The sequence below is a fragment of the Carya illinoinensis genome, chromosome 16, assembly GCF_018687715.1.
Source record: "Carya illinoinensis cultivar Pawnee chromosome 16, C.illinoinensisPawnee_v1, whole genome shotgun sequence".
NCBI lineage: Eukaryota > Viridiplantae > Streptophyta > Magnoliopsida > Fagales > Juglandaceae > Carya > Carya illinoinensis.
This window is the reverse complement of record NC_056767.1, coordinates 19,022,143-19,037,584: the sequence shown is the minus strand read 5'-3', so window position 1 is coordinate 19,037,584 and position 15,442 is coordinate 19,022,143. Positions and strand designations below refer to the sequence as shown.

The window sequence follows — 15,442 nt, the reverse complement described above, 5'->3', positions numbered from 1 at the left end:
TTCGGCAATTCCCAATTCCCCCCTCAGCTCATTGATACCCTAACCTCTCAGACGGCCGACCCATTCGCCCCCTTCCATCGCAGACCTTCGCCCCCTTCCATCGCAAACGGCGCCGTCGCAAGACCCATTAGCTTTCCGTCACAGCCCCTCCCGTCGCACCCTACACCTTCCGTGGCAGTTGGCACCCTTCCAGTTCCCACAAACCAGCCGGTCCAGCCCCTCCAAACGATGATTCGCACCCTTCCAGTTCCCTCTAAAGGTAATAAATACCTCTAATTTCCAAATGTAGTTTGATTTTTTGGTTAGGTTAGGAACTTAGGTATTTACCGTATTTTACTATTTTCTTCATGTTTTTTTGTTTTTTGTTTTTTTTTTTGAAATCATAATATTTTCTTCATGTTGAGATATAAAGCTATGATTTGCTTAGTTATATTAAATTAAATTAATGGTAGCACCGTAGATGACACATTGCAAATCAAGACACATTGCAAATTTAGGAGGTTTTCGATTCAAATTTATTTATTGAGTGTGCGTGTGTTTGTTGAAGTGATCAATTCATAAATTATTTGAGAATCATCTTGAATTTATTATCTTTGATTGATATTTTTAGGTCTTTTTTTTCTCCTGTTTAAGACCTAAAAATCGGATCTCAATTAAATTGAGTCAATTTTATTTAAGCATTACAAAAATCTTAAGATCAAGCTTTTTAAAAAACACCACATTCTAAGGATATATGCCTAATTCTTGGCAATCACAAATATTTAGATCATCCAAGGCCAATTTTGGGAAAAAAAGGTACTATAGAAACCCTTGCAATGGCTTCTTTTTTTATTTTATTTAAAGCTAATTGGTCAGCTACATGATAATTCCCTAGCTTTTCTAAAAATATGTTGTATATTTAGGAAATTAAGGATATTAATATATACCACACCGACTCATGTTATTATATTCATATATTTCAAATTGCGTTACTTAATGTTGTCCTTTTTGCTTTCTTTTTCCTCTAAGATGTAAATGGTTTTGAAATTATATATAATATTTGAAGATGGTTAAAACATTAATTAAAGTGTGCATTTTATCTTTCTTTTTTAACAAATAATTAATAGTACTCCCCACCAACCCAATTTCTTTTGGAGTATAAACTCTTATAAATACTCATATGCTTAACCACACGGCTTTGAGAGCAGTTTGCTAAGTTTATTTAGCAAATTTGCTATTTCCCTAAGTTTGCTAAGTTTATTTAGCAAGTTTATTTACTGACATTTAGTATATTTTGTAGATGGACCAGATTCAAGATTCTACTACAGATGATGTAGAGTCAAGTATGCCTACACAAAGTAGTACAACCCTACCTCCACCCGCACCCAATGTAAGTGGTAGACATAGGTCAATGGTTTGGGATCATTTTACTAGAATACCAAACGGTGATCCAAGTAAACCTAGGGCTAAGTGTAATTATTGTACTGCTTCGTATGCATGTGATACGAAGACCAACGGTACAAAGTCCATGAAATATCATATTGAAAAACAGTGTAAGAAATGTTGTAAGAAATGTCCTTTTAATAGGACGGATAAGTCTCAAACTACCCTAGCTTGGAAGGCGGTTGGAGGAAGTGGTAGTGGAGAACTTGTGTCTATAGCATTTAGTGTTGATGCTTGTAGACAAAGTTTAGCAGAGATGATAATTCTTGATGAGTTACCCTTTAGGTTTGTTGAGGGAGAGGGTTTTAAGAAGTTTATGCTTACTGTTTGCCCTAAGTGGGTAACGATTCCATCCCGTGTTACGGTTGCAAAGGATTGTTTTAGTGTGTACACGAGGGAAAAAAATAAGTTGAGAAGTGCTCTTCAAGGGCAACGAATTTCCCTCACTACGGATACATGGACATCCGTGCAAAATCTGAATTATATGTGTCTTACTGAACACTTTATTGATGATGATTGGAATCTACATAAGAGAATTCTTTCTTTTTGTTTGGTTGAGAATCACAAAGGGGATACACTTGGTAAGGCCATTGAGATGTGTTTGCATGATTGGGGGTGACCAAAATATCTTGCTATCACACTTGATAATGCAAGTTCTAATAATGGTGCAGTTTCTTATTTGAAGAAAAAAACCAAGTATAGGAAGGATACTATTTTGGAACATGAATTTTTGCATGTTCGATGCTGTGCCCACATCTTAAACTTAATAGTTCGTGAGGGGTTGAGGGAATTTGATGAGTCTATTGCAAAGGTGAGAGGTGTTGTAAAATATGTGAAGTCCTCACCTCAAAGGTGGAGTATGTTTGGTAAATGTATACAGTTGGAAGAAATTATGTGCAAAAGTGGCATTTGCTTAGATGTACCGACTAGGTGGAACTCCACCTATCTTATGTTAGAGAGAGCAATAAAATTTCGAAGAGCGTTTGAACAGTTGGAAGAAGAAGATTCGGCTTTCCTTACTAGTATTGGAGATGATGATGACGATGATGAGGAAGATGTAGAGCAAGTTGTGAATAGGAGAACGTCAAAAAAGTTGGGGTCTCCCAATAATATTGATTGGGAGAAGGCAAGGTTGTTTGTAAAGTTTCTTAAACTATTTCATGATGTAACTTTACGCTTTTCAGGGGGTCTATATGCAACTTGCAACTCTTTTTTTTTGGAGTTAGCTACAATATCCGGTGCAATTGATATGGAGTGTCAAAATCAAAACCTTGTGGTGGGATTAATGGCCACAAATATGAAGAAAAAATTTAACAAATATTGGGGCAACTTGGATAATATGAATATGTTGTTGTTTGTTGGAATTCTTCTTGATCCTCGGTACAAGATGCGATATCTTGACTTTGAGTTGGAAGTGATGTATGCCCATGATCCCACAAAAGCAGTTGATTTGAGTTGTTCAGTGAAGAATACTTTAACCCGCATGTATGAGGCATACATTGCAAATGAAGATGTGAGCAACTCTTTACAACAACAACAACAATAGTCTAGAAGTTTATCACGTGAAGATGTAAATCTTACTGGTGAAGATGGCGTAAGTACAAACGTGGATGTTCGTGCACAGAGAATGGTCATATTTTAGCAACGGTTGCAGTCGGAGGACTCTCTTGAAAGTAAGTCAGAGGTTGATAGATACTTAGACGAAAAGTGTGAGACAGACAGTGCAAGTTTTGACATTCTAGTTTGGTGGAAGGTTAACTCATTTAGATATCGTGTGCTTTCAAAAATTGCACGCGATGTACTTGCAATACCAGTCTCTACAGTTGCCTCTGAATCTTGCTTTAGCACAGTGGGTCATGTTCTTGATCCTTTCCGAAGTAGTTTATCTCCGATGATGGTTGAGGACCTCATTTGTACACAAAATTGGCTTCGTTCTTCATCTACTTCAATCAACCTTAGGACTATAATGGATGATGTGGAAGATTTTGAGAGGCAGTTGGATATGGGTATGTTTATTATTTACTTCATTTTATAACTTTTATGATTTATATGTGTAGTGTGAAAATTTATATAAATTGTTTTGTTTTTTGTTCCTTTATTGTATAGCACTTGCTCAGGAGGGTGAAAATTCTATGGAGGCGTCAAATACAATGTCTACATCTAATGCAAATTCATGAGGTGAGAACTTAAATTGTTTTCTTTAAAATTTCAGATTATTTTCTTCAATTGTGACTTGTCCAATTTAGTTTTACTTTTATATTGTCACTAATTGAATTTTTGTGTTCTATTTGGCAGCATTTCGTTTGGTGATGAAAGTTTTGACAGGATCAAGTGTTTGCCGTTTAGAGATCATATCTTAGTTATTTGTTATTTGTATTAGTTATTATTTAGTCACTTGTAATTCGTAATATCACTTTATTAGTTATTATGGCTAGAAGCCTAGATGCATGGATTTTAAATTGTAATATTTTTTATGTCCTTTGCTTAACTTTTTTGGTTTCTTATTTTTTTCCTTTTTATTTGGACTTTTGGATGTTTAGTTAAGAATTAGATGTACTTTTCAACTTTTTTCCTTTTCTTTTGAAATATGGATGTTTAGTTGGCAACTTGGCATAAAATTAGATGTATTAAATTTCATTTGATGTAAAATATTGCTTGTATGTGAGGATTTGACATGAATTGTTGGATTTTTTATTTTTGGATGTAAAAGTGATGCTCTTTAAGTTTTAATGAAATCATAGGTCCTTTGCAAGTCATTAATTTAGACATTAAGTCATGGATTTTTTGTAATTTATGGGTCTTTTTCAATTTTCTTTATTTTTTTTCCTTGCAAAATCTTTTATTCAAATTTATTGTATATAGATAATTTTCTTTTTATGCTTAATTTTATTTTGTATTCAAATCTTTTATTTTTAGGTATTTTTTAAATTAAAATTAGATAAAATATTAATGTGATTTCACTGTTGGGCCGATTGGGCCCATGGGCCACATGGTCCATATTCGGACCGACCGGACCGGACCCCCCGAAAGGGACCGACCGGACCGGTCCTTAGTACATTTTGGTCCGATCCAGGGTGGGAAAACCCTAGACCGAATTGGTCCGGTCCGGTCCGCAAATCCCCCTGCGGACCGACCGGATCGGACCGAATTCACCCCTACTTTTAGTGCGTGTCACCTTTTTCCTGGGGCCTCTCTCTTATATTTAGTAATTTAATTTTACAAGTTGTACGTACGATGTGGCCTGTCTTATAATTTTCATAAAGATAGATTAAAACTCTTATTTAGCAGTTGAAGAGTGTAGAGACCTTTAGTGAGAGAGCAGTTAGATTTGATTAGAAAATAGGTGAGGCTGTCGGGAAAGAATCCAAAATTGATTGACATGTTGAACTGAAGATTGCAAAAAATTAATGGAAACCGTTCAGTTATTTTTTTGTCGACTTCTCTCTCATTTTCTTTCTTTAGCTTAGAAGTTTAAGCACAATTTTTATTTTTTATTTTTTTATTTTTTGCAATCTTTAATCAATCATAATTAATGTTTTTATATTTTTTTTGTTAAGACTAAATACCAATACTGTAATTCAATGATTGATTAATAATGAACGGGTAGTGTAATGTATTAAATATGATGTTATATCATGTTGATGGTGTTGCAAGTAGAGTAGTTAATCTAGAGATCTAACGGGTCGAAGACATACTTAGTCGACGCCTACGCATTCGAGGCGGATGAGGAAGATGTGAGTTTGGTTTTTAGGAATCGGGCATGGAGGATGACCCGATTCCTGTCATAAGATCCCACCGTTCCTGTCTTTATTTGTAGAATTAATTCAAAAGTAGCAAAGTAACGAACAAAAAAGTCAAGCAAATGATCTGTAAAAAGATATCTTGTCCCAAGATATGGTAATAAAAAACAAAAGTGAATGTCATCACGTTAATTTATTACCGGTAATGCCAAACATTCCCGCAAGTGGATTACCGGTAATGCCAAACATTCCCGCAAGTGGAAACAATCATGAAATATTTAATCATATAGAATGACTCAAAGAAAAAAAAAAACAGGTCTTTCTTTTCTTTATTTAAGATAACAATAATTTAACTGAAAGATCCCCGCAACGATGATTTAAGATCACCTCGATCGTATCGAATGACTCTAAAAGCAAGTCTTTCTTTTCTTTTCTAAGATAGTTACTATTTATCACTCTATACCATACATCAATAATTAAGGTGCTGTAGTGTTATGGAAAACAGTTTTATAATATGAAAAGGAATATATGAATAAATAAAAAAACTTGGTAGTGGAACGGATGAAGGAAGAAGAGCATATAGAAAGTTGGGTATACATCATTAATTAATTAATAATATTGCCCAAAAAGATCTCCCGAGAAAATATAAAGCATGAAACTAATCCTGCCGCTAACCTGTCTTTAGAAGAAGAAGTTAAAGAGGTGCATTATTTTCCAGTTTTTTAAAATAATGCATGTCGACGTTTACCCATACCCCGTTGCTTAATTGATATGGATTTGATACAAAATATTTAAATAATTAATTAATTTAAGATTAGATTTTAAGGCACGTGATGGACACTTAATTCATGAACTAGAGAACCCCTAACTAGCCTTGAATCATGGGTCTACGCTGCATGGCGTGGAAAAATTATGATGAGGGTGAGGAGGTCTAATCAAATCATGAAAAAGAAACACAACATGAGTTAAGTGATAAACATAATTTCCCATCAGATTATAACATGAACATAATGATGTATAATATTGAGGTGGTTTTATTTATTTGTGATATTTTTGCAATATTCGATGATCATCATCGATGCCAAAAAAAATAAATTATAAATATTTTTTCCCGAGCCACTCCAGTATAATAAATACTGGTAAGAATGCCTAATATATATAAAATATTTTTCCATCAGTTACTATTTATCACTCTATACCATACATCAATAATTGAGGTCCTGCTGTGTTATGGAAAACAATTTTATACTATGAAAAGGAATACATGAATAAATAAAGAAACTTGGTAGTGGAACGGATGAAGGAAGAAGAGCATATAGAAAGTTGGGTATACATCATTAATTAATTAATAATATTGTCCATCGTTACTTTATAATGGTTCACACATATTAACTAATGAAAACAACTAATTAAATAAATAAATTAATCAATCAATCAAACAACTAATTATTTCCCCATCGTTACTTTATAATGGTTCACAGCCTAATATATAAATTAAAGATTAGATTTAATTAAACACGTTTCCGGTCAATAAAATATAACTCAGAATATAGGGTTTGGACTTTGTGTTTGGGATTCGAATAATTGAGTGGACCCCACTCGATTAGGAAATGTGCTGGTTGGAGATTGAAATAATTCAATAATTGCCCCCACTACTCATTTTTTTATTTTCCATCTATCACTAAAAGAAATAATATTGCCCATCGTTACTTTATAATGGTTTACACATATGAACTAATTAAAACAACTAATTAAATAAATAAATTAATTAATCAATCAAACAACTAATTATTTCCCCATCGTTACTTTATAATGGTTCACACATATTAACTAATGAAAGCAACTAAAAAAGTTAATTAATCAATCAATCAAACAAATACATTGCATGTGGGTTTCCCTTGTGTGTATTATCACGTACACAAACCTCCCACATTCCTATCACGAAATAAAACTGTTCTCCATTGACTCACCCCGACTCCTATCATTTCGCTCCTCACCTTTTCTTTCCTCTCACTTATTTTCTCTACTTTTTTTTGCCCTATCTCATAGAATTTGCATGTGGGTTTCCGTTTTTGTTGATAAAGCTCTGTATGAAGAGATTTTGGCCGTTGCCTTCTTTGGTTTTCTCTTTTTTCTCTGTTTGGAGGGTTTTCTGATGGAAAACGGTGCGGATTCGACCTCCTGAAATTTTTTCAGCTGTACCCATATCTAACATCTTCAGTTTCAGTGGTAAACTCTCGATTGCTTTAGAAAAACATAAATGATATACTTTTAAGTGTTCTTCTAAATAACATACTCAGTAAATAATTCATCAAAATTAAGCTGTTAACCTCTTTCTTTCTCTCTTTTTCAACAAAAATGGTGACCCTCTGTTTTAGACCAGACAACTCTGATTCGTAAGATTTTTACAGGTCTTCTGTAGCTGTCAGGCGCCGCAGCTATGATACTACATCGCTCTTCTGTATCTGTCAGGTGCCGCAGCTATGATGCTACATCTCTTGTCTCTTGTAGAGATATGCTTCACGAAAGATGTTATGAAGCAATAGAGTGATACTTTGTCATAATTTTCTCTATAAAAGAATTATTCAGCTTATCTTCTTTCGCATCTCATCTTCTTCACTTTTCTAAATTTAGTTTGCATTCTTACTCTGTAATCTCTTTCTGCTTTCTCACTTTGCAATGACTCAACAATCTTCTCATTACCAATATATGAGATATTCTGCACCTCGTTTACCAGTTGTTTCTGCTTCTTCCGTAGGTGCTATAATGCAATCCAATAATGATCTGACTAATAAGTTAGATAATGAAATTATCTACGAGCTTGTGAGTCTCGGTACCCGATACTCATTAACCCTTGTCGCATATTCTCAGCGACCACAATCTAGAACTTGTGGGGTTGACAAACTCCACTAGAATATTTTTATCCTTCAGCGGCTTCTTATGGAGTCCAATATGAAGATAGAAGCACTAAAGCGAGAGAACATAGATTTAAAATCTTTGCTTAACTCTTCTTTTCGAGTGGCTACTCTTTTAGATAGGAAAGGCATGCAGATTTTTGAAGAGTAAGAGCGTTTAAAGATTGAGGAAAAGAGCCTCAAATTTCTGTAATTTTGCTTTGTGATAATAAAATAATACTTCACAAATATTTATATTTATGTTTCTATCTTCGGTTAGATCTTCTATGTGTTCCATTTTATTTCTCTTTTAATAATGCACAATTTCTTACAAAACCGTAATATGAATCTGAAATACTAATTGTATTTAAGAGATGATATTTTAGATCTAATAATTTCATTCATCTCTTCCATGAATGTTCTCTAAATCCCAACTGAAGCTTCTCATTTTACAAATTTTGTTAGTTACAGTTCACTTATAAAATCTTTGCTTGTTATTTGAAAAAATTTCACGGGATCAAGATATCAACAATCATGACAGTGCTGCTGCTCTCCTTCTAAACAGATTGATTCACATGAATAAACTCAGTTGCTTCAGTATACTAAATGAGATGTACTTATTTCTTCTGTTCTTTATTTTAGGGCATTTCACCATTCTCTTACCTGCTGTTGAGCAGTGCATAGCGGTGTTGCTGATTGCTAAACGTGTTGCTGATTACTATTATTTACTTTCATAGGAAAGTTTTGCATAGTTACTTTTTTAATACAATTACTGTATTTTTCTTTTATACTATTATTTGCTTTTATGGAAAAGTTTTACATTTATAGTTTGCCTCCACTAGGCAAACATCCCTTGGACGTTTTAATTCTACTAGTATATATATATATATATTATATTGTGGCCTAATAATTGGAGAATCATGCTGTATTTTTGACAACTTTTTTTATTTCACTTTTGCAATCTTCTTGCAGTTCTAAAATTAAGTATGCATGCAACTCCTCCAGCCCGAGAACGTTACAGTCTGTGCGTCAGGAAAAATGCTTGATTTGATGTTATTAAGATGAGGAATGCAATACATCATCCTACACTACACATTTTATATATTAAAATATTATTTTTTATTTTTTTATTTTTTATTTCATTTTATTCTTATTAAACTAATTGAATTATTCTATTTGTCATCCACACATTACATATTTATTATAGAAAAAATGAAAAAAAAATTAAAATAAATATAATATATAAAATGTGAGGATGACAATAAAAATTTTGCTATTAAGATATTGGTTCTGGGTTTAACTTTGAAGCAAGTTTTTTCTGACCTTCTCCTTGTTTATGTCCGTTCCGGTCCATGTGGTTAGCACCATTCTTAATTTTCCACCCTTAGAAGTATCCATGAAGAGATTAAAATCCCGTTTAGATAATGAATTGAGATTAGATAAATTGAGATAAAATTTAAAAATTAAATAAAATATTATTAGAATATTTTTAATATTATTATTTTAAAATTTTAAAATTAAATTATTTATTATATTTTATATAAAAATTTGAGAAAATTATAACGATTGGATTAGATGACATTGGATGAGTTCAGATTAACTTTAAATCCAAACAAGTCGAAAACATGAGTTGATTACCTTAATCTTATGGTTTGTGTCATGACTATACTTATAAAACATCCAACCAAATTATCAAAAGAAAAAAAGAAAAATCTCAAAATTGTCCAATTCCAGTCCTAAAATATGTCTCAAAAAGTTCCAAATTAAAAATATTAGATTCGTCGGCTAATCACAATCAAGCTTAACTCTTGATGTTGCTTATTTTATTACTGTTGAACGAACACTAAACATACGCGAAAGGATACATGCATAGCACAGAACAAAGCTTTGCGCCACTGCACAAAGAGACTCCTCCAATTTGAACCTTACATCAGGGAAGAGATGATGCCGAAACCAATGGAAGCCATGAAGAGAAGTAAAATACCTTTGTTCGTTAAAAAGATAGCTTGCAAATACCATAAAAGATATAAGAAATTTGTTTCCTGAAGGTAGATACTCCAGGACTTAATTCACATGGGGAACGAACTGCAGCTCAAAAGTACCAGAACCTGAGTGTGTAAAAAGCTCAACCATTGCTAACAAAGGACCTAGGACTAGAGGATACTAATTTGATTAAGTTTTTAACCCTTAGAATTATAACATTGCATCATATTTCCAAATCCGACGTAACCCACTCTATCGACATTGACCCTCTAGTAACCATTTTCTTTTTAACGACTTCACTCATCAATCCATACAAAATATCAAGATATTTTAATCCAACCTATAGCCTTTCGTGACTTGAGCTAATGACGTAATTCATGGTCTTACATCTCATCATGATTTAAAAAATTTTCTATTCTCTAATTATTTTAAAACTTCCCCCATTGATTTTAGAAAATGGTTGAAATCATTCCAGTCCAAACAAGGCCCCATTTAGATTATGAAAGTATTTAATCTCATCTTATCATTATAACTTTCTCAAATTCTCACACAAAATATAATAAACAATTCAACTTTTTCAAATCCCAAAATAATAATAATATTAAAAATAATATTCTAATAATATTTTATTTAACTTTTATCTCAACTTACTATCCAAACGGCACCTAAGTAGATAAGGTTTTATTTATTTATTTTTATTTATACCAGCTGATATAACCTAATTTGGCCCTTCTATGGGATTTTAGAAAGCAAAAACGCCCAAGATGTGTTTCATTCGGCTCAACGTTTCAGTGACGAGAACTTATTTCTAAAATCTATAACCACGTGTGGTCTAGACTGTTTGAAATTTAACCAACACAAGCGAGACAATAGCACCGCCACAAAGCCACATCTACAAGTACAACAATTTAGACATACATGTATTCACCACCTCGAACAGCATTTGCAGCGCCTTTCCTCTCTTCTTCAGCCTCCTTTTCCCGCTCCTTCCAACTCTCATAGGAATGATCATCAGTTTGTAACTCATGGCGACAAATTGGACAAGAATTATGAGCATCCTGCCAAAAGTAAAAAAAGTATTCAAGTTGAATGGAGATTCTATCTCATTCAATTAACCATTTGTTCACTACATCAATCATTAGTCAGTGAACAAACAGATTATAACAGATCAAGAAGCCAAGGAAGAAAAAACTCCAAGATTTTTATGAAATCCCTAGCAATAAGTAAAGCAATATTACCAGCCATGGCTTTAGACAGGGAGGATGGAATGTGTGCTTGCAAGGCAACTCTTGCATCTTGTCGCTAACAACCAAGTTCTCCTTACAAATGGCGCACTCTGCCTCTTTTCCGAGCTTGGCCAGGATTTCCTCTGTAACAGTAATGACTGGAAGCTTTGCAACAACTTCCTTACTGGCAGGTGGCGCTATTCGGGGCATGGCATCATTTTCTGGGATCTTATAAACAGAGAGAATGTTTAAGTTCATATGGAAAACTAAAAACTGTGTTTTCACCAAAAAAAAAAACCCCACTTGGGCTTGGGCAAAAGAAAGGAACAAATTGCTTCCTTCCTTCAACCTTTTCAAAAAATAGCCCTTCTATCAGGTTTCGTCTAAAACCTAGGAGGCTATAATGTGGCATGCCCGCAAGATAATGATTGATATGCGGCATGCCATGTGTTCAAAGAGCTTGAAACAAAAAAACACCACATAGGGTGGAGGGAAAACCCATCTCCCCCACTCCCCAGCACACCCCTTCAACCCCCACACACCCACCTAGATAAATCGTAGGAGGAGGGGCCCACATTCCACCTGCATGGTGAGAGTGCAGTGGGAGAGAGCCCATGCTCCACCCATAGGATGGCAGCTGGGGTGGGAGGGGTACGTGGGGCATGAAGCAAAGGGGTAAACCCTCCCCTCCAACCCATTTGATGGGTGAAAATTGGAGGGGAATCCCTCAATGAGGGCCAGGTTGTGGGAACCGCTTTTCATGCCACCTAACTTTTTTTTCTATCTCGTTAATTTATTGTTTTTTATTTTTAAGGACAGATGGAATTCCATGTGTCCATTACCTTGGCGGCATACCCATCGAAGCCTGCAGTAGAATTTTTTCAAGACAGGAACCTGATTGCATAACCATTTTCTAAAAAGAAGTAAAGCGTGGGGGCAATCTGTCATTCAACCCAGTACTATTTATTTTATTTTTTTGTCATGAAAACTCAATAACAAATTTTAATTTTACCAAATTTTTAATCTGTCAGCTGAATCATTCTGAAAAATATATCAACAGCAAATCAAATTTTCACATAAGCCAATAACAAAAAGAGCCAGTAGAAAGAAGTGAGATCTTGTCTTTTGTATCAATGCTCTTGAAATCTCTATTCTAGGAGACCCTATGGTATATTTTGTTTTTCTACAACCCTTCTGAGCAGAGAAAAGGATCAGGATCCATAACATAGAGGCATATAAGGTATAGGATATATTTACATGGGCTCCATTTCTACCAGTCTTCTCAGTTATTAAAATACAAGGGAGAAAATTAGGTACAATCTAATGTATGAAAAGCAAGGATAGGGAATTGAGGTAGTACCAAAGGCAAAACATCCCCTAGCCTGCCCATGAGCTCTTGAAGCAGACTAGCAGCATTTTCTGTCGAGGTGTTGTTTTCCTCCAAACCTTGAGAAGACTCAGCGGCAAAGAGTGTAGCAGCCGTAGTCAAGAGGTTTGATTGCACCAGCCACTGAGGCTGTGGTGGCTCAGGATCCACTGTGAGATGCCCCTCAAAAAGATACCCTGAATTATCACATAAGCAAATCAACAAAAACTTGTCAACAATTTGGATTTTGAGAATTATAGAGCAGGAACTGATATTATCAATCGACAAGGTTTTTGTTTGGACCTCCACTTGACATGTTTTGTGCTGATTCGGAAGCCTCGGAAGGATTACTTAATTGGTGCAAGTGCTCCCTAGCCTGCACAATGCACGTCTTCAAGTGCTCCTTCTCAGAAGGAAGAGAGAGCAGGGATTCAGCCTCCTCAAAAAGCCCCAATCCCGCGAGCCAGAAACCGGCTGCCGTGTATCTCGTCTTTAAAACGGTTGCAACCCGGCATATCACAGAGTAAAACTGCCACAACCACCAACACAATCAACACCAAGTTAATTTCCATGGCATGACCATCATACAAAAACACTTCCACAGTTGCATTAAATTTAACCATGTTATGTACTCATTATATATTGATTAATATGGTGTTTCGTTCTCGAATTCTTTATATGTTATTGTAATATTTTCATTCTACCGATCCAAAAAATATTGTCACCTGAAGAGCAATCATCGTTTGAAGAAAATCAGAAATTATCAAATATGGAACACTAAATCTGAAATCTCAAGCTTAGAAACCTAACAAAGACGTAAGAATTGAGGTCATAGCGGTTTTAATTCTTACAAAAAGATAACGAAATGGAATAATAGACAACGAAAGGAGACGAAAAAAAAAAAAAAAACAGCAAATGAGAGAGGGGGAGAGAGAGAGAGAGGCGGACCAATTGGCGGAGAGAGGGAGATGCAGAGGGGTAATGGTGTCGGAGTAGAGACTTGAGGGCGAAGACCGCCTCCTCGAACTTTAGCTTCTTCCCAAGCTGTCTCTGCAATTCCTCCAACTCTTGTTTCAAACAATCCTCATCCCGATCCATTCTCTGTGTCAGAATTCTCTCTGAAATTGTGTTGGTCCTCTCTCTTCTGCTGCACGTAAATAACTCTCTCAATTTTCTTGCCGAGGAGGTCACCGAAACCGGGCTGCAGGGGAATGATCACACCCCCGAACGGATCCAGTAAATTTCTGAGCATTGCTGCCCCACCTAACCAATCATCATTAGCCACCTCACTTTTATCTTTTTATAAATAATAAATAAGAAAATTTATTTTTACATCTTTTGTTAATTATATTTTTATAAAATAATTTATAAAAAAATAATTTTATTCAAATAACCTTAATTTAAAACATATTTATATAAAAATTATAAAACAAATTGTATATATATCATTATTCCAAAAATAAATAAATATGTAAAATATCATCTTTCTAAAAAAACTCGAATTTATGATCTAAAACATAATTTATGATGTTATATTTTCTAGTTGACTTATAAGTAAAAATTATAATATATTGTCAATTTCTTATTTTGTTTTAAATTTATCTGTGGGAAGTATATTACTTTTTTTTTTTTTTATCTTGTAGTTTATGAGTAGTTTTTGAATTTATTTTATAAATGAGTAATTTTGAAAATTGATAGTCTATGAATAATTTTGAATATATTTTTCAAAAACAAAGAAGAAAATTTTTTAAGTTGATTATAAGAAACTTCGTTCATTCTGAAGATCTTTTAAGATTTTGAAACTGTTTGGATTGAGAAATATTCTTAATTTAATATATCTTATCTCATTTTATTATTACAATTTTTTTAATTTTTACACAAACTATAATAAAAAATTTAAATTTTTTAAATTTTAATTCAACCATTTCAAATTTTAAAATAATAATAATGCTAAAAAATAATATTCTAACAATATTTTATTTAATTTTAAACTTTCTTCTAAAGTTATTTCATATCATCTCACTATTCAGACAACATCTTACCAAGGACATGCTTGGGAGGTTAGAAGAGATGAAAAATTTTAAGATTTATGTGAAAAATATTTAGACAGTTTGAGTTAAGATTTTTTAATTGGTTTTATAAAATTACTTGGGTTCTATGGTAAAATATGTTTGGACATAAAGATAAAATGAAATGGTTTGGATTTTTTTGAAAAGAGAAATATGGTGGGTCTCATGAATGATTGAAAAATATATGTAATGATTAATTTATATTTTATGTATATATTAATTTCAAAAGTTCATAAAAATAATTTACTCCCAAACATTATTAATTTGGAAATTTATTTTTTATATATTTTAATGTATATATTAATTTGAAAAATCCAAAAAAATAATTTATTCTCAAACATTATTAATTCAAAATCTTTTTTTATATTTTAATGTATATAAGTATTTTGAAAATTCATAAAAAGAATTTACTCCCAAAAATTATTAATTCAAAATTTTGTTTTTTATATTTAATGTATATATTTATTTTAAAAATTCAAAAAAATAATTTATTCCCAAACATTATTAATTCGAAAATTTAGAAATATTTATATTTTAATGTATATTTTTATTTCAAAAATTCAGAAAATAATTTACTCCCAAGCATTATTAATTTGAAATTTTTTTTTATTTATATGTTAATGTATATATTTATTTTGAAAATTCAGAAAAATAATTTATTCACAAACATTATCAATTCGAAAGTTCGTTTCATTTATATTATAATGTATATATTTATTTCAAAAATTCAGAAAATTAATTT

The 15,442-nt window shown here is 33.0% G+C and overlaps 1 protein-coding gene across 1 annotated transcript; it reads right to left on the bottom strand.

Annotated features, from left to right (window-relative positions):
- Nucleotides 1–10,806: 10,806 nt before the first annotated feature.
- LOC122298385 (E3 ubiquitin-protein ligase AIP2) lies at nucleotides 10,807–13,862 on the bottom strand. The gene is made up of 5 exons (XM_043108103.1): nucleotides 13,580–13,862; nucleotides 12,935–13,160; nucleotides 12,626–12,828; nucleotides 11,278–11,493; nucleotides 10,807–11,097 (listed from the first exon to the last, which is right to left on the bottom strand). The coding sequence occupies exons 1-5, from the start codon at nucleotides 13,727–13,729 to the stop codon at nucleotides 10,948–10,950; spliced, it is 945 nt and encodes a 314-aa protein (XP_042964037.1). The 5' UTR covers nucleotides 13,730–13,862; the 3' UTR covers nucleotides 10,807–10,947.
- Nucleotides 13,863–15,442: the final 1,580 nt, after the last annotated feature.